The 21562-nt window shown below is 44.2% G+C and overlaps 2 protein-coding genes across 2 annotated transcripts in view; one reads left to right on the top strand and one right to left on the bottom strand.

The window, feature by feature from the left end:
- The window catches only part of LOC137425430 (nuclear factor 1 A-type), a 424396-nt gene that overhangs the window by 52555 nt on the left and 350279 nt on the right, over window positions 1–21562 (bottom strand). The window lies entirely within an intron of this gene.
- Window positions 1–21562, top strand: part of TM2D1 (TM2 domain containing 1) — a 61748-nt gene that overhangs the window by 4226 nt on the left and 35960 nt on the right. The window contains exons 2-3 of the mRNA XM_068113951.2: window positions 1112–1185; window positions 11643–11751. Coding sequence (XP_067970052.2) covers window positions 1112–1185; window positions 11643–11751 — 183 coding nt within the window. The remainder of the gene's footprint in view (window positions 1–1111; window positions 1186–11642; window positions 11752–21562) is intronic.

The following is a 21562-nucleotide window of genomic DNA, read 5'->3' as shown; positions in this document are numbered from 1 at the left end:
TCGACCTGAAATCACACCCTTTAGACCCCTTTGCCGTTTTATGACCATTTAGACTCTTTACACAATTTGACCCATTTAGACCTGTCGACATTTTCAGACCTTTCGAACTTTACACCTTTCAACCTTCAGATAATTTGACCTTTAATTTGCAATCAATGACTTTTCATTTAGTACACCATATATTTAGTATCCCTGGTGTTGGCTTAGCGGTTAGGGTGCCAGCTTGGGATCCGAAGATCCTGGGTTCGAATCCCGGTCGATCGCTGAATTAACGCCAGGGGGGTTGACTCAACCTGTCATCCTTCAGAGGTCGGCAAATTGAGTACCAGCTTGCTGGGATGAATGATCCCGGTGTGTACCCCGGTTTGGAATAGGTACACCGTATCCCTGCGCATCGTAAGAGGCGACTAAGGGTTGGCGTCAGGAAGGGCATCCGGCCATAAAAACATTGCCTCAAACAGGGAACCATGATTGTCATGGGGCCCACAAGGCTAACCCCCGCTCTAGCGGGGAAAAAATGGCCTTAAAACGATCATTCATACCATTATTTGCCACAAAATACACTACACAAAACAAGTCTTGGCTCAAATCTATGAAATCTGAAAATCAATCAAAAAATTAATAAATCAGGATATATTAAAAAGTTATGGACGGATTCGGATGAAACCTGGTGGGCAGGTTGTGTGTGACAAGGCTGAATCGATTCGGTTTTGGTGAAGATCCGAGAATTTTTAACTTTCAAGTAATTCTTCGCCATTGAGAGATAGCGCCAAAAACAATATATAGCACGATATGTCAAAATGTTATGGACGGATTATGACAAAACAAGGTGAATGAGTTGGGTAGATCACAAGAACAAGCCGTTTCTCTTTTGGTTAATGTCTGGATGCAGATCCGGCCTATCAGTGGGATACAAAATGTAAACCAAAAATGGAATCAATTCATCCTTCTGACACACCCAACCTGTCCACCAAGTTTACTCTGAATCCGGCCATGTCTCCCAAGTGGCGGTGAAGTTCACTATACATTACTGGGGATTTTTTTGAGATTTAAAAATATATGTGTCTATTATTCTATCATGATTCAAAAATTTCTCCTTCATATTGAGCAGATTTATTTGTCTCGAACCGGTGATTAATGACTCGACGCAAGAGCCCGTAGATTGCTACAACAACACAGCCCAAGGTGAGTCCTGGTTTTTGGTGATTCCATGATAACTTATCGGGTTTTCTCCAGGTGCAGACCGTCATCAGATTTTGAAGGAGAAAATCTTTCATAAAATGCTTTAATGGCTAAAATGTCCCTACAAAAATGTTTTGGCACCAAACTTTAAGTGGTCTGTGCATTTTGGCTCACCAACAGTTAGGTGCTGCAGCTTTTTTTGCACTCTCAGCTTGCATGTAATTTTTATTTATGCTTTGACAGGCCCCATGTCTTTCCACTGGATAAATATATGAAGCTGATAATTTTTGAACCCTTTGTGATTTTGACCCAAGATTTCATAATCTTCCCTCAAAACCGTGTGCATACTTTTCTACCTTGTTCCCATTCAGAAACCCCCTTTCGCAAATATAAGCTGAACCTCTGATGCATCCTCAGATGAATTTCATCATTGTCAGTTTGACATTCATGGTTTGTATTTGTAATTATAGAGTGGCTTATGGGAGCATAGTTGAGTCTTCTAAATAAAACAATGGGTATGTTCAAACAATGGCTATGTTCAAACAATGGCTATGTTCAAACAATGGCTATGTTCAAACAATGGCTATGGTCAAACAATGGCTATGTTCAAACAATGGCTATGGTCAAACAATGGCTATGTTCAAACAATGGCTGTGTTCAAACAATGGCTATGTTCATAAGAAGATGAAATGCACTGATATTTCCTGGCCACCAGATCCCTGTAAAGAGCAGTGTTGGGTTATTTTTGCACATCATTGTCTTCTATTGTTCCATCAATGTTCCGGGACTGCAAGGAAATGAAGCCGGCCAGTCCAGGCCGTCTTCCACGGATAATGATCACGTCCAGGCTCTGCTGTCAGCTTTCATCAAATATATGTGTCAAAGACAGAAGCATTTCATGAATTGGTCATTTTAAGAATCATATTTGATATAAAGGAAAAGAAACCCTTTCTGGTATATTGAACGTCACTTGTTACATGCTTTGATACGAAACTGTTACAAGAATGAGAAAGAATCCCTAAATTGTACATTTAATTAATTTTTCCACATTGCTAAATGGTACAGCGAAACATCACTGCACAATGCACATGATGTAATTTTTAAAAAATCACATATAATTGATTGTGGTCAAGATCGATGAGGGTCATTTATAATCTACACTCCAAATATCTGAAATCCAATCACGTGAGATGTTTTTCTGCATTGAGGTGCCTTTAATTTGAAAATTGCAAAAGTAAAACCGGTTTTGAGGAAAGATTCTGAAAAATGGTAAAAATGTATCTCGGGTCATTGAACTTCCCATGTCGGTCCCCGAGCATGCGGCGAATTGCCATCATGTTATCCTCCATCCCCACCCACAATATTTTCTACCCCCATAAATCCCACACAACCCAACCCTCTTCTCTTTTCCTATTCATTTATTCCATTGTTGCTTATATCAAAATATGGCCTACTGTCAGATTGCGAACAGCGACCTATGCACGCTGCGTCACGGCACTCAAAGTCCAACATATCTGACATGTTTCCCACCGCGCCTTTGGCTAGTCTCTGCCCTTGCCTCAACGGGCCTATCACCATCGCCTACGCCCCATTAATCATGAACAGGGTCTGAGGCTTGCCTCCCTCACATTGATCGACATGCCGCATCACCCCTTCTCGCTTATACAGAATCTCTCGGTTCGACATGAGAGACTTTAACCTAGCTACTGATGGTCATAACAACATCTCCCAGCACTGCACAAACAAACAGGACGACATCCCTATCTACATGTCCTTAATACAGGAAGAAAGTCTGAAAACTACACAAACACAAACGGGGGTTTATGCCTTAATTCTAATAAATGACTCCAACCCACCACCTCACGCCCACAAATATAACAATTTTTTAGAAAATAATTTTTATCCTGTCTGATCATCACCTGATGATGTTTTGGAAAGTTATGTGAGTTTGAATGGATTGATCCATATTCCAAAGTTGTATTAATTCAAGACCTGTGTGGAAGCTAAACTTTGAGTTCTATAAATCTTTCAAAACAAGAGTCCATACTTTGACCTTTTCGCTCAAGAAGCTGTAGAAAGTTCTGCCCAGCCTTGTCTCTGCTTCAGCGATGGACCCATATGGTGTCCATGCCCATATTCGTCAATCCTGCTCTGCTGCTTTCGCTTATCCTCTGTCTGCTATCTTCAGTCTGTCCTTTACGGTAGGCCGCTTGTCTGCTTGAAAAACAGCCAAAACCATTCCCATATACAAAAATGGTACAAAAACAGATCCTCTCAACTCTCAACTACAAGCCAATCACTACTTACATTTATCAGCTAAGTCATGTAATCCATCATCACAGCTGACATCGTCTTTCCTTTTCTCAAATTGTGTCCATGCCACTCCACTTTAGATATGCTTCTGTTTCGACTCTTAGCAATAAATAAAGGCCTTGAATGTAAAGCATGAGGTTATGATTGTGTCTCCTTGACGTACCTAGGCTTTTGACAGTTTGGCACCCTTCTCTACTTGCCAAGCTTTGTGATATAAGCCCACGTTCTTCCTGGTTTGCTGACTTCCTCCACTCAAGCAGTCTGGACATAGCTTTCAATGGAATCCTCTCATCTTTCCCAGTCCAGGCTGTACTACTCAGTCCCAAAGTATCAGTAGTGTACATTAATCATCTCACTGATCCTCTGGAAAACCCACTTTTCCTCTTTGCATATGGCTACATTTTATCTTATAGTTCTGCATCCCTCAGCCAACAACGGCTTCCCTTTCTGGTTTGACGGATGATGGTCTAGCACTCACGACAAGTTTATCAAAACGGGAAAATCTTGCATTCTCACTATGTTTCTCCTGAAGGATTATCAAATGAAGCCACATCTATTTTCACAATCAACCAGTGAAAGAAGTTGAGTCTCTCAAACCCCTTAGCCTCAACATCACTGGTCTTTACTTAACAGACCTCCTCACTCTCTGCAGACCTGGACAAAATCACAGACTGGTCAAACAAGTGGAACATGTCTTTCAATCCTGACAAATCTCACACTCTTACTATGTCTCTCCAAAAAGACCGACTGGAAAACCCTCCCATCTACTTTCTCAACAATCCTCTCCAAGAAGTTCTGTCGCTCAAGCTTTTGGGTCTCACTATCTGCCATGATCTTTCTTGGGAAAACCACATTTCCAAGCTGGCCTCCAAAGCCAGTCGCCGACTGGGCATCCTCCGTCGTGTGAAGTCCTTCTTTGGCACTACTGAGCTCCTCACCACATACAAGGCTTTCATCTGCAGCTCAATGGAATACTGCTCTCCCCTCTGGGCTGGTGCTCCTGCCTCACACCTAGCTCGGCTTCACGCTGTTGAAACCAAAGCTTTCAGAATTATTGGAATCTCCTGCGATGAAGCTAACTCCGAGGGCCTTTCACTCACTCACCGCAGGCAGGTTGGTGGTCTTTCTGTCTTCTACCGACTCCTCTCCGGCCTTGCTCCCCCAGATCTCTCTGTGCTCTGTCCCCCAAATATTCCTCCAGGTCGCACAAGATCTGCCTGCAACCCTCTTATGGTTAAACTGCCAAAAATCCAGGCTCTCTGCTCATCTTCACTCTTTCATTCCCCTTTTCTCCCGCCTCTGGAACAAACTCCCCCACTCCCTTCAATCCCACTCCTCCATCCAGGTCTTTAAAACAGCTGTTCACCACCATCTCTTATCTTCCCCCATCCAAAACCTTGATCTTTTCTACCCCCGCTAATTTTCACCCCAGATACTTTTTTTTTGGGAAATTCCATCTTCTTTCCTGGAAGTCCATGCAGTGTACATATGTTTTATACCTCTCCCACCTCCCCCCAAGCCCTCCACCTCCCACAGTTCTCTCGATGCCCTTGCTCTCAAATGTTGTGTTTTGTGTCCTTCCCCCATCTTGTCTACCGCTCCCCTTATTTTGTATTTTGTGTGTCGGTTTGACTTTTTGTGTGATTAATGTTAGCTCTTTAACGAGCCTCGATCTTGTATAGAAAAAATAAGTAAATAAATAAATAAAACCAGAGACTGTAATCGATGTACATCAAAGCTGGCCTCCAAAGCCAGCTGCAGACTCTATATCCTCAGTCGTGGCAAGGCCTTCCTTGGTAAATCAAAACAGTCTACAGGACCTTTTTCCATTGCACAATGGAGTCCTATTCTTACATATGGAGCCTTTCACTCACTGGATGCTGTTTAATCCACACTTCTCAAAATCATTGGCATCTCCCACAAAGAAGCACAATCACAGGGAATGCTTTCTCACTACAAACAGGTTGGTCAGATGGTTCTCTATACGTATTTTCGTTTCTACCGCCTCTCATCAGGTCCGTCTGCTCTTTCATCCTTTTGTCTCTCTCCAGCCACTCCAGGTCACACACATTTTTCCAGGAACTGCCCTCTTTGTCAAACTCACAAAATGCAGATTTACTGCTCACCTCCACTATTCTGGTGTTCTTTTCTCCCACTTATGGAACCTGCTTTTGTAGTCTGTGTAATTCTTCTCTTCCAGGGCTTAAATTTGCAGTGCACCACTCCATTCCTTACCTTTGTTCCTTTCTACCCTTATCTCTGCCCCGGAGTGGAAATGCTTCCCTCTCCCCATCTTTTTGCAATCTATATATATAAAACACTGTGTGTGTGTGTGTGTGTGTGTGTGTGTGTGTGTGTGTCTGTGTGTGTCTGTGTGTGTGTGTGTGTGTGTGTGTGTGTGTGTGTGTGTGTGTGTGTGTGTGTGTGTGTGATGTTACCGATAGACTCCTAAACGGAGAGGCTCACGTACTTGATATTTGGCACAGACATGGCCATTGAGCCTGGGACGAACAGGGCTGACCTAAAAATTTATTTCATAATATGTTTTTACCATATTTTTATCTCAGCGCGAAATATTATGACCGGAATCTGACCGGAAGCAGAGCAGCGCGCTGATTCGCTCAGAGCGATCACGTGATGTTCGTTGCTGCCATTAACTCAGTTACGCGTTCGCACGTATTTCAGAGCGATGGCGTTTTTGCCGGGTACTTCTGCATGATTAGCATTTAGCATGTTTCACATAGATTTGTTTTCAGCGAGCACCGTACTATATATATATCTAAAATTATATCCCCCCCCCCCCTCTATTTACATGAAATGGTTTGGTCCATTCGCAAAGCCAAAGCGAACGGCTTGCGAGTACGGTGACAATCCCCCCCCCTCTATTTACATGAAATGGTTTGGTCCATTCGCAAAGCCAAAGCGAACGGCTTGCGGAGTTTGGTAAATAAATCGCCATAGCTCGGTAACTACTTGTCCGATTAATATGAAACCTTGAAAAGGCACATCCTCGGGTCCCCAGCAATATACCTGGCAAGTTTCAAGTATATCGGACCCGTGGTTGTCGAGAAACAGCGGTCACAGACAAACGACACACACACATACACACACACATACACACACACATACACACAGAGATTACTGGAATTATAGATAGACTAGGACGTGCCCGTACGTGGCGTACCCGTAACCGTACCGTACCCGTACCCGTGACGTGCCCGTAATGAATATGTACAAAATATAAATATGTATGTACTACAATCGATCGTACCTTACAACAATCAACACAGATTGCAACGTCAAATAAATGAATACGCTCTCAAATGTGCCGTCCAAGGCAGTGTCTGCTCGCCACGTTCAGCGTCACTATGACTATCCGTAAGTCCGGAAGTGACGTCCTCATTTGACTGTCCGGAAGGTCGCATATCGCAGGAAAGCGAAAGAATCGCAAATTAGTTTTAATTAGTTTTAAAACATCGTTTAACGCCAACATAGCGCCAACATAGTTTGCCGACGGGAAATAAATGAATACGCTCTCAAATGTGCCATCCGAGGCAGAGTGTGTTCGCCACGTTCGGCACACGTGATAGCTCGCTGCTCTCTGATTGGTTGAATCGTTTTTTGGACATAGCTCGGTAACTACTTCTGCGATTAATTTAAAACCTTGAAAAGGCACATCCTCGGGTCCCCAGCAATATACCTGGCAAGTTTAAAGTATATCGGACCCGTGGTTGTCGAGAAACAGCGGTCACAGACAAACACACACACAGACACACACACACACACACACACACACACACACACACACACACACAGAGATTGCTGGAATTATAGATAGATAATATATCGATAGTGCCGTGTAGGGCGGAGTGATGCCGCTGTGGGAGGGACCGAGCGAGGTGGCTGTGGGCGGGCCCGGGCGAGATCGCTGTGGGCGGGGCCGAGCGAGGCAGCTATGGGCAGGCCCCGAGAGAGGTTGCTGTGGGCGGGGCCGAGCGAGGTCTGCGTTAGTGCGTTGCCGTTGCCTGGTATAAAAAGATGGTGCTTGATGCTCTCTGCGTCAAGATACGGACTTAATGTCCGTATCTTTACAACAGACATTCCAATGATGATGATGATAAATGTAATACCACTCAAGGAAGGCCCACAACTCAAGAGAGTGGAAAAAAACAATAAAATGAACAAAAATACGGGGAAGGAGAAGCAACCACTCAGAAGAATGACAGAAAATCATTTCCCTTAAATGTACCGTGTTCACCAACTAGCACGACCAGATACAGGACACCAAAATAATTTCCCTTACACATATCGTGTCCACCAACCAGCAAGACCATACCACTTACCTCTGGATCAAACTGTATTGCAAATATTCAAACGGTTTTTACATGCTGCCGTCTCCTAGCAACCAATGAAATTTTTCAAAAGTATTGTAGCTTCACTTTTCACAGAGTATGAGCGTTCTATATATTTTCAATTCAGTGCGCCCGACTCGCTCACGTACTTGATTTGTGGCATAGACATGGCCATTGGGCCTTCACGGTGTAATTTGTGCGAGGCTTTTGTCCGAGTGAGCTTGAGTCGAGAGGGCGAATGTACGGGTTGGGAATGTACGGGTCTCCCTTCCCCCGCCCGGCAACGCCGGTACTGGAGGGCGTCACAGGATTGGTGAGTCTCCAAAATCCGCTTCGTGCTGTTGTGAAGATTCAGGACGATGTCGCGATTGTTGTGCTGCTCTCCGACCATGAGAACTGCAACGTCATTGTTGACTGGCCCTCCCCCTCCCCTCCCCCTCCCCTCCCCCTCCCCCTTCCCTCCCCCCTCCCCCCTCCCCCCTCCCCTCCCCCTCCCCTCCCCCCTCCCCCTCCCCTCCCCCCTCCCACCCCTCTCCTCTCCCATCCCTCCCCCTCCCCCCCCTCTTCTCCCTCACGTTTATACACAGAATGCCGGGTACTTCCCCCCCCCGCTTCTCCCCTCCCCCCCTCTCCTCCCCTCCCCCCCGTTCCCCTCTCCTCATCTTCCCCCGCGTACTTCTGCTAGTTGGCTATATTTCCTTCCCTTTTCTCCTTTTTGGTCATCCCCTTGTTGGTCATCCCCTTGTTGTATACACAAAGAATTAAGTTAAGCACCCCCCCCCGTTTTTTTACAACCTCGCACATTACAAGTTTGTTGTCGTCAAAACAGTGTAATATACCCATGATATTGCTATATTTTCTGGAGAAGTGATATTATGGTCACATAAAAACATAACAATCATGCCGTTTTCAATATTTTATTCTGAATAATTTAAGGTGAAATTTTTTGGGAATTTTAGGCATATTTTCACCTCAATTTAAGTATGGAGCTATAGGTCCATCACGGACAGTGTGGATGACGTTTATGTTTTCTAACGTACAGTCATTGTTCTGAGAAGACCTCTAGCGATCTTTGCGTCAATAACGTGTGTAGGACCCACGTGATCGGATCACTGACTCAACCAATCACTTTTTTTCACTTTGATCACTCAATTTCATCAATGGATAATTGCTAATGTCATACCAATCATTATTTGATCTCACATACCTTACAATATATGCCAATGTATACATATACACAAAGAATATATATTAGGGGGTGCTTACCTTAATTCGTTGTGTAGGGGTGCTTAACTTAATTCTTTGTGTATATATGGATATATATATATCTATCTATATATATATATATATATATATATATATATATATATATATATATATATATATATATATATATATATAAATAAATATATATCTATATATATATCTATATATATATATATATATATATATATATATATATATATATATATATATCTATATATATATATCTATATATATCTATATATATATCCTGTATATATATACTGTATATATATATATATATATATATATATATATACATATAGTATATATATATATATATATATATATATATATATATATATATATATATATATATTGTTGCGGTTATGAGAATAAAGGATAACCCCCCTCGTAGGTAGACGCACCACAACATGTAGCCTCGCTGTAGTATAGTTATTTCTTAGTAAATGTAAGGTAGTCTCCTTTCCTGTGTTAGTTTTGGGTTGAGTCGGCCAGTGAATAGGCCTCATTTGGGCTAGCATGCCATGTGCTCGGCCTGAACAAGTCTGGCAAGGCCGAAGGGAGGAGCTGCAGGAGGGAGTGGCCGGTAAGCAACGAGCCGCCAATCAGAGCTCGATGGGAGTGGCTAACGACAGCGACGAGAGGTGGGGCTTGGAACATTCGAGTAAGACTGGAGCGGGGCCATAAAACCCTGCTTCAAACCCCCCCCCCCTCCCACCCCTCTCCTCTCCCATCCCTCCCCCTCCCCCCCTCTTCTCCCTCACGTTTATACACGGAATGCCGGGTACTTCCCCCCCCCCCTCTTCTCCCCTCCCCCCCTCTCCTCCCCTCCCCCCCGTTCCCCTCTCCTCATCTTCCCCCGCCCGGCAATGCCGGGTACTTCTGCTAGTTGGCTATATTTCCTTCCCTTTCTCCTTTTTGGTCATCCCCTTGTTGTATATGGATATATATATATATATATATATATATATATATATATATATATATATATATATATATATTGTTGCGGTTATGAGAATAAAGGATAACCCCCCTCGTAGATCGACGCACCACAACATGTAGCCTCGCTGTAGTATAGTTATTTCTTAGTAAATGTAAGGTAGTCTCCTTTCCTGTGTTAGTTTTGGGTTGAGTCGGCCAGTGAATAGGCCTCAATTGGCTAGCATGCCATGTGCTCGGCCTGAACAAGTCTGGCAAGGCCGAAGGGAGGAGCTGCAGGAGGGAGTGGCCGGTAAGCAACGAGCCGCCAATCAGAGCTCGAGGGGAGTGGCTAACGACGGCGACGAGAAGTGGGGCTTGGAACATTCGAGTAAGACTCTGGAGCGGGGCCATAAAACCCTGCTTCAAACCCCCCCCCCCCCCCCCCCCCCCCCACCTGAGTCAGTCGGGTCGAGTCAGTGATTCAGTCAGAGTCGTGTGCACAAGCGGTGGAGTTGAGAGAACGAGTCAGAGCCCGCGAGAACCAGAGAACGAGTGGATTGAACTGTCTTGATATAGCCGCGCGGTACACGAATCCTCCGGCCCTGTGCCTTGCACTCTGCTGCGCTGAAAAATCGCGCTTGTGAAGACGACCCGTTCTGGGCCACAGACGCCGCGCGATCTCCTCCTGCCTGCGTTTTCCCTGTACATGCCGTGACCACCAGAGGGCCAGGCCGGGCGAGCTGTCCCGGAGCGACCGACTGCAAGGCGCGTTTGGCGCGCGAACTTCCTTCCTTCTTTTTCCCCATGTGAGTGAGAGGGCCCTCTGTCTGGGTATAAGTTAACATTGTTTAAGTGCCTGCTCTGTGTTTCCTGATCCTTGTACATTATAATAAATTGTGTTCTTCCTCTTATTTGACCGTTCCCGTCCTTTCCATCCATTGGCCTAGCATAGTACGAATAGAACCGCTCGAATCGGGTTCAATAACAGTAACGGCACGAGCCACGTGATACGCACTCCGCTCGGGCGTACTCGATTAACGTGGCTTGTGCGAGGTCCGGTCCCCGTTTTCGTGGCATTGTGGGTCAAAGGTACGTGCGGCGTCGACCCGATACCCTTTTTCACGCTCGCTGCAGAAGTGGCGATTCAGCCTCATGGACACGAAGACCCAAGGGGAAAACGGGTTTAATCCCCTTTTGTAACGTGGATGGGCTTCGGGAGATCCGCAACAATATATATATATATATATATATATATATATATATATATATATATATATATATATATATATATATATATATATATATATATATATATATATATATATATATATATATATATATCTATCTATCTATCTATATATATATATATATATATATATATATATATATATATATATATATATATATATATATATATATATATATATATCTGTTGTCCTACCGTCAATGTGCTGCCTTCTTACCTCAGTCACCTCACCCTTCCATGAGCCTAAAATTTGTATGCAGAAAGCAAGCCTGAAGTCAATGTTATTCTTTCGGTGATGGAACACAAATTAATCTAACTTTATTCTTTATCCCTTTTCTTTTTCTTTTTTTTTTGTTTCCTAGTGGACTGCATTCCTGCACCGAACATAACATGTATCGACAGTCAGGGAATTTCGAGAGAGTTTGATGGAGAGACGATGGCCTTTCAGAAAAGCATCATCTGTCGAAACACGTAAGAGACAATGCTGTGCTTTTGTGCAAACAGTCCATTTTGTGCATCAGTCAAGCTTTGGAATACTATATATTTTGTTTGCTGAACACTTCTATGAAAGTATATTTTGTGCATATAAAATACTGTATCGTTTGCTTGTATCTTCTGCATGCTTTCATATAAATCTCGTAGATGACCACCAACAGTCACTTTGTCTCCCGAAGCTCTACGAAGCGGCTGAAAAAACGATCTCGATATTTGGCCTCTCGTGTGCTTGCAGGAGTTTCACAGTTTATTTCGCTTGCCTGCCTAGGTAATCAATCACTGCATCTGCTTGGTCTACTTCAGGCATATGCCAAGTATGAAAGGCACTCTGGACAATGTCAAACCATTCCTCAAAAGTAGTGCCACCTTTGCCAGTTCCAGTGAAGACAGGCTCTTTTCCATCCTAGGAATGAATATGGTAGAACTTGTGTTGGCCCAAGCCTCCTGTTGGTGGATCTGTTCAGCTTGACGTATCACCATCAGGCTGAGCTCTTCAAACCGGGCTTCCATTCCTAAAGCCTCCTCCCCTTCCGGAGGCTCAGCCATTGTCGTTGGGCCATCTGTTACTGCCCACTTAATGATGTATTCCAACCAAAACAATCCTGTCCATGACGCCAAATGTAGCCGCTTGAAATTGCACACCAACACTATGTCGCACTTCACTTCTCTCAAACAATGCACCGGCCCGACACAACTTGTCTGAGCAGAAGTCCATGCCTTACATTCCCGGCGGCTGATAAATTTAATTTGATTTTACATTTTATCAACTCGGGTCTAAATAGTATAAATCACGTATTGAGAATTCAATACCTGTGGCAATATAAAGATGCCAAAACGAGAATTGAATGCTCCAGAAATTCTACTTGAGACATTTCCGGTTGAATTGCCCTTAATTACAGTGGTCATAAAATAAAATAAATCCCAGTAGAAGGGGAACAACTCCGTATGACCAAATATTTATCTTCTACCACAGTACTGTGTAAACGTTTGGGTTGTTTTCACTTTTGTGGTGCCATTCTGCATTGTGTGTGTGCCAGTCATTTTGGGGAAAGTTAGAAGTGTTCAATATGGGTTGATAAAATCGTTCAAATTTCTGTGAAAGTCAATTTAGTAAAACAGTTACCTATGAGTATGTAAAATAAATTAGGGAATTGAAAAAGTTTAATTTTTCCTATGCAGTACATATTGTCTTGTGCTCGTAATATCCACTTTCTGCAAAGAAAATATGCAGGAAATAGTTTGTGTATTTTTGTACACTAAGTAATCTATCTATAATTCCAGTAATCTCTGTGTGTATGTGTGTGTGTCTGTGTGTGTGTTTGTCTGTGACCGCTGTTTCTCGACAACTACCGGTCCGATATACTTGAAACTTGCCAGGTATATTGCTGGGGACCCGAGGATGTGCCTTTTCAAGGTTTGAAATTTATCGGACAAGTGGTTCCCAAGGTATGGTCACCGTACTCGCAAGCCGTTCGCTTTGGCTTTGCGAATGGACCAAACCATTTCATGTAAATAGAGGGGGGGGGTTCTGTGGTCGTTACTGCCACGTGGTTTCAAAGTTGCCAATGGACCAAACCATTTCATGTAAATAGAGGGGGGGGTTCTGTGGTCGTTACTGCCACGTGGTTTCAAAGTTTTTTTTTGTTGTTGTTTGCACGCATGTTTTTTTGCACGCACGTACGGGCAAGCACGTATGGGCAAGCACGTACGTGCGGGCACGCCCTAGTAATACTAAATTACTGAAGTGATCAACACCAGTTACATTAATGCAAATTACAAGAAAGCACACTAAACGTTGCAAATTAGTGAATATGTGAAATTAGTTTTCATCAGCTTGTTCCCTTGCTTGAAAGTCTATGAGTAGGTTCAGAATAGTGCCAAGGAAGCAACTTTCAACAGAACTTGTTTCCAACAGAACAGAACTTTCTTGTTTCCTGCATATTTTCAGCAGGTAAAGATCCAAACTCTGTGAGAAGAAGTGCACATTCTGAAGAAAATTGCCAAAAAGCTGAAGGTCTTGTTTTTATGGTGTGAGGTACACTTTGCATCACCTCAAAGAAACATGCTCAGTACAAGAGAAAAAAGGCCAGGAATACCCAGAAGAACCTCCCCAAGGCAAGACAAGCTCTCGAAGTTCCTCGGCTTACGTGATAGAAGAAAATCAAGTCAGCAGCTGACAAATGAAATAAGAGCAGAACCATAACATCTTGTCCAGAACTGTGTGCAGAAGGCTCAATGGCAGAGTCGCAGCAAAGAAACCACTGCTGAGACCACAGAATAAAGTGAAAAGACCGAAATTTGCAAGGCAACACTAAGATTGGGTGACTGGCCAATGGAATCGGGGACTCTGGTCTGATGAATCAAAATTTTAACTTTTTGGATCTTAGAGATGCCAGGTCATGTGACGAAAACCTGAAGACCATTATGACACACAATGTGGGTGGCCTACTGTTACCTGTTACTACTGTGTGACTGTTTGGGGTTGTATCTCAGCTTTTGGGGTAGAAAAACCTGTTAAAATCAATTGGACGTTAACAGAAGAGAATTGCAAGCAGATACTGCAGCACCATGCAGTTCCTATTAAAAATCGTTTAATCGGTGGAGGATTCATTTTCTGACAAGATAATGATCCATAACACACTTCCAATATAGTAAATCAGTATTTGGACAACAAGGCTACAGCTAGTGTACTCCAAGTGTTAGAATAGCCACAGAGTCCAGACACGAGTCCCATCAATGCCATTTAGGATTAGGCCGAAAAAAATATATTGCTGGTCTCTGGTCAGACAAAAGTTCCAGAATTGATGCGGCGATGCGTTATTTTTTTTATTTTTTTTTGAAAAGCATGGATTGCACATATAGGTGTTTTTTGTGTCCTCATGCCTTGCGGTCCTCCTCATCTGTCGTGGCGCCGACCAGAGAGAAATGAAAGACAGCCAATGGGACAGGTCGGCCTTTTTGTAAATAATGAACACAAGCTTGTTATTTTAAAATGTATATATTCTGAAAATTATTAAGTTCTTCAAGCATATTATAGACTGCCATTTCGTTCTCGAGATCAAATGCCGTCTCGAGATGACGTACCATCAAACATTCCAATGCGTCAACCGCGTCAACACTGCGCATGCGCAAGTGGTCTAACAGGCCGATGGTCTCCCACGATCTCTTCTCCCAGTCCACCAGATTATCACAGACACCTACAAATTCATGACAGACGAGATAGGACCAAGGCCTAACTAACGAGACCACCCGCAGCTCTCTAGGCCTTCTGGTTGCTTCACACGAACCCGACAAAGATCGTCTTCGTTTCAATAAATGACAATATCCAGCCGATTGGATTCATGACGTCACGGCATACAAAACTACTCATATCTTTGGAACGGCTGATTGGATTTGAACAAACTAAACGCAGTCTTGTCGAGCAGAACCGTGCGCGAACGTCGATACCAATGGCGACCATCACCGACCCGTATTTCCCGAGATAGCGCGCCGGCCCGGCAACAACAGGTGCGCGCTGTTGTAGGTACCATTGGAAATTTGAAGAAAAAAAAAATTGTTGACGCGCAGGGTCAAAATCGATCCGCGCGCTGACCAGAGACCGGAAATATGTTTTTCTCGGCCTTACCTGGAAATCGTGAAGAATGAGAGGAACCCAAGTTGCTCAGCTTATGCGATAGAACCTTAGAACTGTGGAATGTACTCCAGGATATTTGGTACAATATTCCTGAAGAAGTGCTTCATTTGTATATAGGAAGCATGTGTAAAAGAGCAATGGCACTTAAAATGGCAAAGGGTGGACGTTGTGCATCGTGGCTTGTGGTAGTGATCACATGACAATGTGCCTGAGTTCTTTCTCGGTATATCCCAACTCACTTATGCAGGAGTGGTGTGTAAACCTGTGGCAGGGTCAGTTTCCTCTGTGAGAGAAGTGATCGATTTGGCTGTGTACTAGGCTTCCAACATCTGCCTCCTGGCATGGTTTGGGGTTGTAGCCAAAATGTTGACATTGTTCAACATATTGCCATCCTTGAGACCATGTTTGGCTCAGGCAGACTTTCGGGGTCGTTGCACTCGACGGCTTTACCATGTTATTTAATACATTGGCCCAGAGTTCTGCCTATCTCTCCCATGTATTCTGCACCACAGACACAACTGTAGTGCAGACACCCAGACAGTAGGAAGTAGGAAGGCAGTAGGAAGGAAAACCCAGACAGTAGGAAGGGATGGTGTTGACCACACCAGCCTGGTCATTCAAGGCCAATCTCTCTTTGACATTGCTCAGGACTTGTTGGACGGTGTACGTGGGTCGAATATTTACCCTTATTCCAGCTGACCTCAATATCTTGTCAACCCTTGAGTGTGAAACCAGGTGTGAAAGGTGCACACAAGCCACGATTGGCCAGAAAAAAAGCACAATGCAACTCCCAATAGTCACAGGGACTCTGGCACACACACTTAGCATTGGCTGGTTAACCCAGACCATCATTTTTGAGCGTTGCGATCACACTCACACTCCAGCATGCTCCACATTTTGGGTTTGGGTGTGTGATGTATCACTCCTCAAAATATTTATTTGTTTCTTTTTTTTGTATACATAGTGGAGGCTTGTAGAATAGCTAGTACACTGAATTGATCAGAATGTAACACAAAAACAGGACGAAAATACATATGCTTTGAGAAGGAAACTCCAAGGAGGAAAACTGAAAAAAATAGGAGGGATTTTAGTAACAAGGGAAGAAAAGATCGTGGTTTTGGATTGGGGACGATCTGAAATGGCAGTGAACAGCTGCCTTGAAGATTTGGAGGGAGGAATGAGAAGAAGAGGATGTGGAAGTTGATTCTACAGGCAGGAAAAAAGAGGAATACGTGAGTTGACGTGACATCTTGAACACGCTGCATGAAGTTGACGATGAGAAAAGAAAGGAGTCTATATTAATACCTGTATCCTTAAGTGACTGCCCTTGAGCTTTCTTCACCTTCTAAGTGTGCTCAATATACTGCCCTGGAGGCTGCTTGTCTTGCTTGTTGACCCTCAACCCGAGCCTGTGTCTGCTCTGGAGTCTCAAGTGACCTATAGACTGCTATTCTCTTTCCATCTGATTTGTTTCTGCCCATCAAGCGTGTTTTCCTTATGGCATTTGGCAATAGTGTATTTATAATGCAAGTAAGGTAGGTTAAGATATTTCTTAACAGAAGTGTTACCTTGAAAGTTGACTCTAAGGCAGAATTGAAAATATATTGGAAGCCCAGAGGCAGATCACTTACACACAAAATTTGTTTTCATGACTTGGGAATGCAAAAAAAGAATATTGAGTAATTAACATCGGAAGTTGATCCTGTGTAATTTCCGCGCAACAGATGGGGAGGATTACAGGTGGGGAAGCATGAACACGGTGGAATAAATCAGGAGGCGCAATGTGCCCTAAATTGTCCTGTCCAGAGCTGTCTCGATTAGTGAGAGTGAAGCCACCAGAAGTGCCCCGGCGGACATCTTACTGTGCCAATCTTTGTAACATGATAGATGAAAGTAAAAAAAAAACAACAACAACAGACTGATCATACTAGGGCGGGGGTGGGGGGGATTAGAGGTAGGGGACATACCAAGGCAATACATAGTTTGCGTTATTAGCTTGCATACATATGACCTCAACATGATCTTCACAATGCATTGAACGTTCGCTCCCGGGGAAAAACCCAGACAGTGTATAAGTGTTACGTGCTCCTCCCCAAACAGCCGTCACGGTGTACCTCCGAGCCCCGAAAGGAGTCACGGCAGAAAGCTGTGTTATAATGTGTGTCAATGACCAATGGTGAGACCACACCAACCAATTGTTATCAACAAACAAGTATTGTATTAAGGTCACACAAGAATAACAGTACAATAACAGTATTAATCAATTGTACAACCAATATATCATTCCTATGATGGTACCATCAGTTTCGTACAATATAACTCACTGTGCTCCAAGTGAGCGAAAAGAACATTCCCAATGTCTCTGTCCCAGCTTCAAACCAAAGTCGATCCACACTCCAGTGATCATCAGAACGATGTTGTATCGAGACCAGAATCCCGCTCGGTTGACAGTCACACTGCCAAAGATAGGCAAAGGTACCCTCAAGAGGCGACTGGGAAATCATACCTTTGGGTATGGACGTTCAACGGCTCCCAATCGACGAACCGCAAATTCCCACTCAAAATCCACGTTTCACACACACACCAGGTTAATGGCTGGATGCATTGAAATGGTTGAAGCGAGGTGAAAAACCTGGAGCGATGCGAAATCAGGCGCGAGGCAAAATGGCCAACGGTCTGCTCTCGAGACGTAACGGCACTCCAATGATTCTCTTCGGAATCAACCGCAAAACCTGTCACGCAGGTTTATCTGTCACAGCGATAACAACTCTGTCGTAGGAATCCCTTTCCCAGGAAACCCAAAGTTCACTTGTGACCCCCACTCGCCAGCGTTTTCTCAAAACCTCAACGCAGCTCGGCTCCTTCTCTGACCTCACTCGCTCCGCCTCCTTTTCCTCTTCTTCTTCCTCTTCTTCTTAGTCCGGTTCCCGATCCGGTTTCCGGTTTCTTTTTAAAACATTAATTTTCTTTTACCTTTTGAAAACAGTTATCTCTATTTCACCTAAACGATAACAATAATAGTACATGCAACCAAAAATGTTTACAGTGGATGAGAACCACAACAACGGAAGTGACGAATCCGTAACACATTGGAGAAGAGGAAGGATTTGATATCCGAAGCAACGATGGATTCCATGACTTTGCTGACTTTTGGGAGCAGGCTGATTGGTCTGTTGTTGCAAGGATCTGTTTTTGCACCTTTTTTGTGTAAAGCGGTAATGTTTGCTGATTTCCAAGATGCTGGCAGATGACCTTGAGCAAAAGAGAGGGTGAAAAGAACAGAGAGAGGGTGAGATAGAGCGGCAGAGCAGGATTTGTGGACCTGTGGGCTGATGCCGTCTGTACCAGTTGCAGAATAATTGGTTATCTTCAATGGTTATCCCTCAATCCCACTCCTCCCTCCAGGTCTTTAAAACAGCTGTTCACCACCATCTCTTACCTTCCCCCATCCAAAACCTTGATCTTTTCCACCCCCATTAATTCACCTCAGATTCACTTTTTTGAAATACCGACTTCTTTCCTGGCAGTCCTGGCAGTGTCCTTGTGTCTTATTCCTCTCCCCTTCCCCCACCCCTTCCCATGCCTCCTCTCCCCAAGCCCTCTCCCTCCCACAGATCTCCCGATGTCCCTGTTCTCCGCTGCGTGCTTGTGTGCTTTCCTCTCTCTCCCCATCTTGTCTCCCGCTCCCTTTATTGTATGTTTTGTGTGTCCGTTTTTTTTTTATGATTAATTTTAGCTCTGACACGAGCCTCGATCTTGTAGAGAGAAAAAAATTTTTTTGTTGTTTAATTCATTTAGATCAATAATTTAGACATGCACCGTTGCTCTTAACCCTTGCCATATATGATCAAGCACAAGAAGCTGTTCACTTGATGGTTTTCAAGATTGCCATGCTGAGGTACTCTCTGTACCGTTTTTTCCGGTGTATCTACCGCGGTTTTTTACCGACGGGAAAACCCTAAAAAAGGGGGTGCGGTTGATACACAGTAGCAGAAAAATTTGTGCATTGAAAAACTGTCATATCAACAGGACGTAATCTTTATATTACTTTGGGGTTGCGGGGATACAATGATGAATGATCGTCAATTACGTTACTAAGGTAGGTTCAACGCCGATTACTGCTGCCAGTCAAAATACAAGAAAGTTTGAAGTTTGTAATATTTGATTTTTCTATGCGTGTTTGTGAAAATGTGTACTTTCACTAGTCCTCTTTGAATGACAGGTCACATAGTGAATAGAGTGTGCTAAATAAAGACAGGATTAAGTCACAAAACAAAAGCGTCAACATGGTAAACAGGATGTTTTGCATGGGACATTATGACGTACCTATTGTCTAACCAACGCCGCGGTATAAACCTATTGAAGTCGGCTTTGATGCCACCGCATGGGCTGGGTGAATGTATAAAACGGAGAGGTCAACGGGGAGTTTCACCATTCGTTCTATCCTGTTCGAGCTATCAAGACCAAGATTCACCATTCGCTTCTATCCTGACCAAGACCAAGCTTCACCATTCGCTTCTATCCTGACCAAGACCATGAGATGGCACCGCGATCATTCACAGCAGCTTTCAAGCTCCATGCCTGCAGGTTTGCAGAAGAGTTTAGTAATCGGGCGGCCGGCGGACACTTCGGAATCGACGGGTCCGTCATTAGACGCTGGCGGACTAACAAGCAGACGCTGGAGACGATGCCGAAGAAGAAGAAGGCGATGAGGGGCAAAGCAGCCCAGTGGCCGGCCTTGGAGGAGAGACTGCTAATGTGGGTGAGAGAGAAGCGAGCCGAGGGACACGCCATCGCGACACTAGCGTTGCGACTCCAGGTCCGACTCATCGCCAGAGAAACAGGGGTCGATGACTTCACGGCCAGTACGTCTTGGGCGTACAGGTTCATGGGTCGTCATGGCCTTTCCATTCGCCGGCGAACCCACATCGCACTCTGATAACATAGCAGAGAAGACTGCTAATTTTCAGAAGTTCGTGATCAAGTTCCGCAAGCAGCACGACTATCCCCTAAGCCGCATCGGCAACGCAAATCAGACGCAGATTTTCCCTCGAAAATCTCCTTTTTTTTTCTTCTTTTTTTTTCTTTTTTTTGAAGTCGAAAATCGGGGGTGCGGTTGATACATGGGTGCAGTTGATACACCGGAAAATACGGTAATTTACACGAAACTGTAATTCAGGGGGTGCACTTTTTACAGGGCATAACGAGGGTCAAAACATTCGCCATATCTTCTTCTCCTCCTATTCCCTTCATAAGGGGTGATGCGGAATGGTACCAATCTTCTGCCCTGCCTTGACCACGATACACCCCCGCTTTCCCCCTGTCCTCGGCCAATTCTCTCCACTCTCCAACCACACCCACCTTAATGATATCCCTCCTAACACAATCTTCCCATCTTAGCCGCATTCTACCTCTTTTCCTGCTACTTTGCTCCCTCAACTCCTTTGCGGATAGCCGCTCCTTTGCGGATAGCCGCTCTCTTTGCCATTCTCTCTCACCCCATCTGCACGACGTGACCAACCCACTTCAGCCAGCTTTTTATCAATATTCCCGTCAAGCTCATCTGCACACCAATCTCCTCCCTCAGTTCATCCATCCTCCTTCTATCCACCCTCTTCACTCCTGCAATCTTCTTGACAGTTGTTCTCACAAAATGCAGTTTCTATTGCCTATCTGTTGGTGCCACCGTTTTGAGACCATAAAGGTAAGGTCACACAAGACCGCAGAATTTTCCCCTTTCTATCCCCTTGATATTTTTCTGTCTGCCATCAATCCCACCACCTTTTTCCATACATTCACATCCACCTGAATCCTCCGCCGCACCTCTACCTCGGACTTACCATCCCCGGTCACTGTTCCTCTCAGATACTCAAACCTATTTCCCTGTCTGATCTCCTTCCCTTCCCAACTTGATATTAATTTCCTTTTTTGCTGCCTGACCCACCTTATCTCAGTCTTCTCCATGCTCATCTTCAATCCATGCTCCAGAATGCCTCCTTCCATTCCCCCAGTACTTTCTACATTTCCCGCTTACTCTGGCACAACAGCCAGATCGTGCGCATACAACATCTTCCCCAGAATACCTTTCATATTTACTCTCCTGTTTCCCAGCCCCATCACCATAAATATACATGAGTGGGCTGATTCACCATA

The sequence above is a fragment of the Myxine glutinosa genome, chromosome 1 (assembly GCF_964187855.1).
Source record: "Myxine glutinosa chromosome 1, kmMyxGlut1.1, whole genome shotgun sequence".
Classification (NCBI taxonomy): Eukaryota; Metazoa; Chordata; class Myxini; order Myxiniformes; family Myxinidae; genus Myxine; species Myxine glutinosa.
This window is presented reverse-complemented; position numbering and strand designations above follow the sequence as displayed.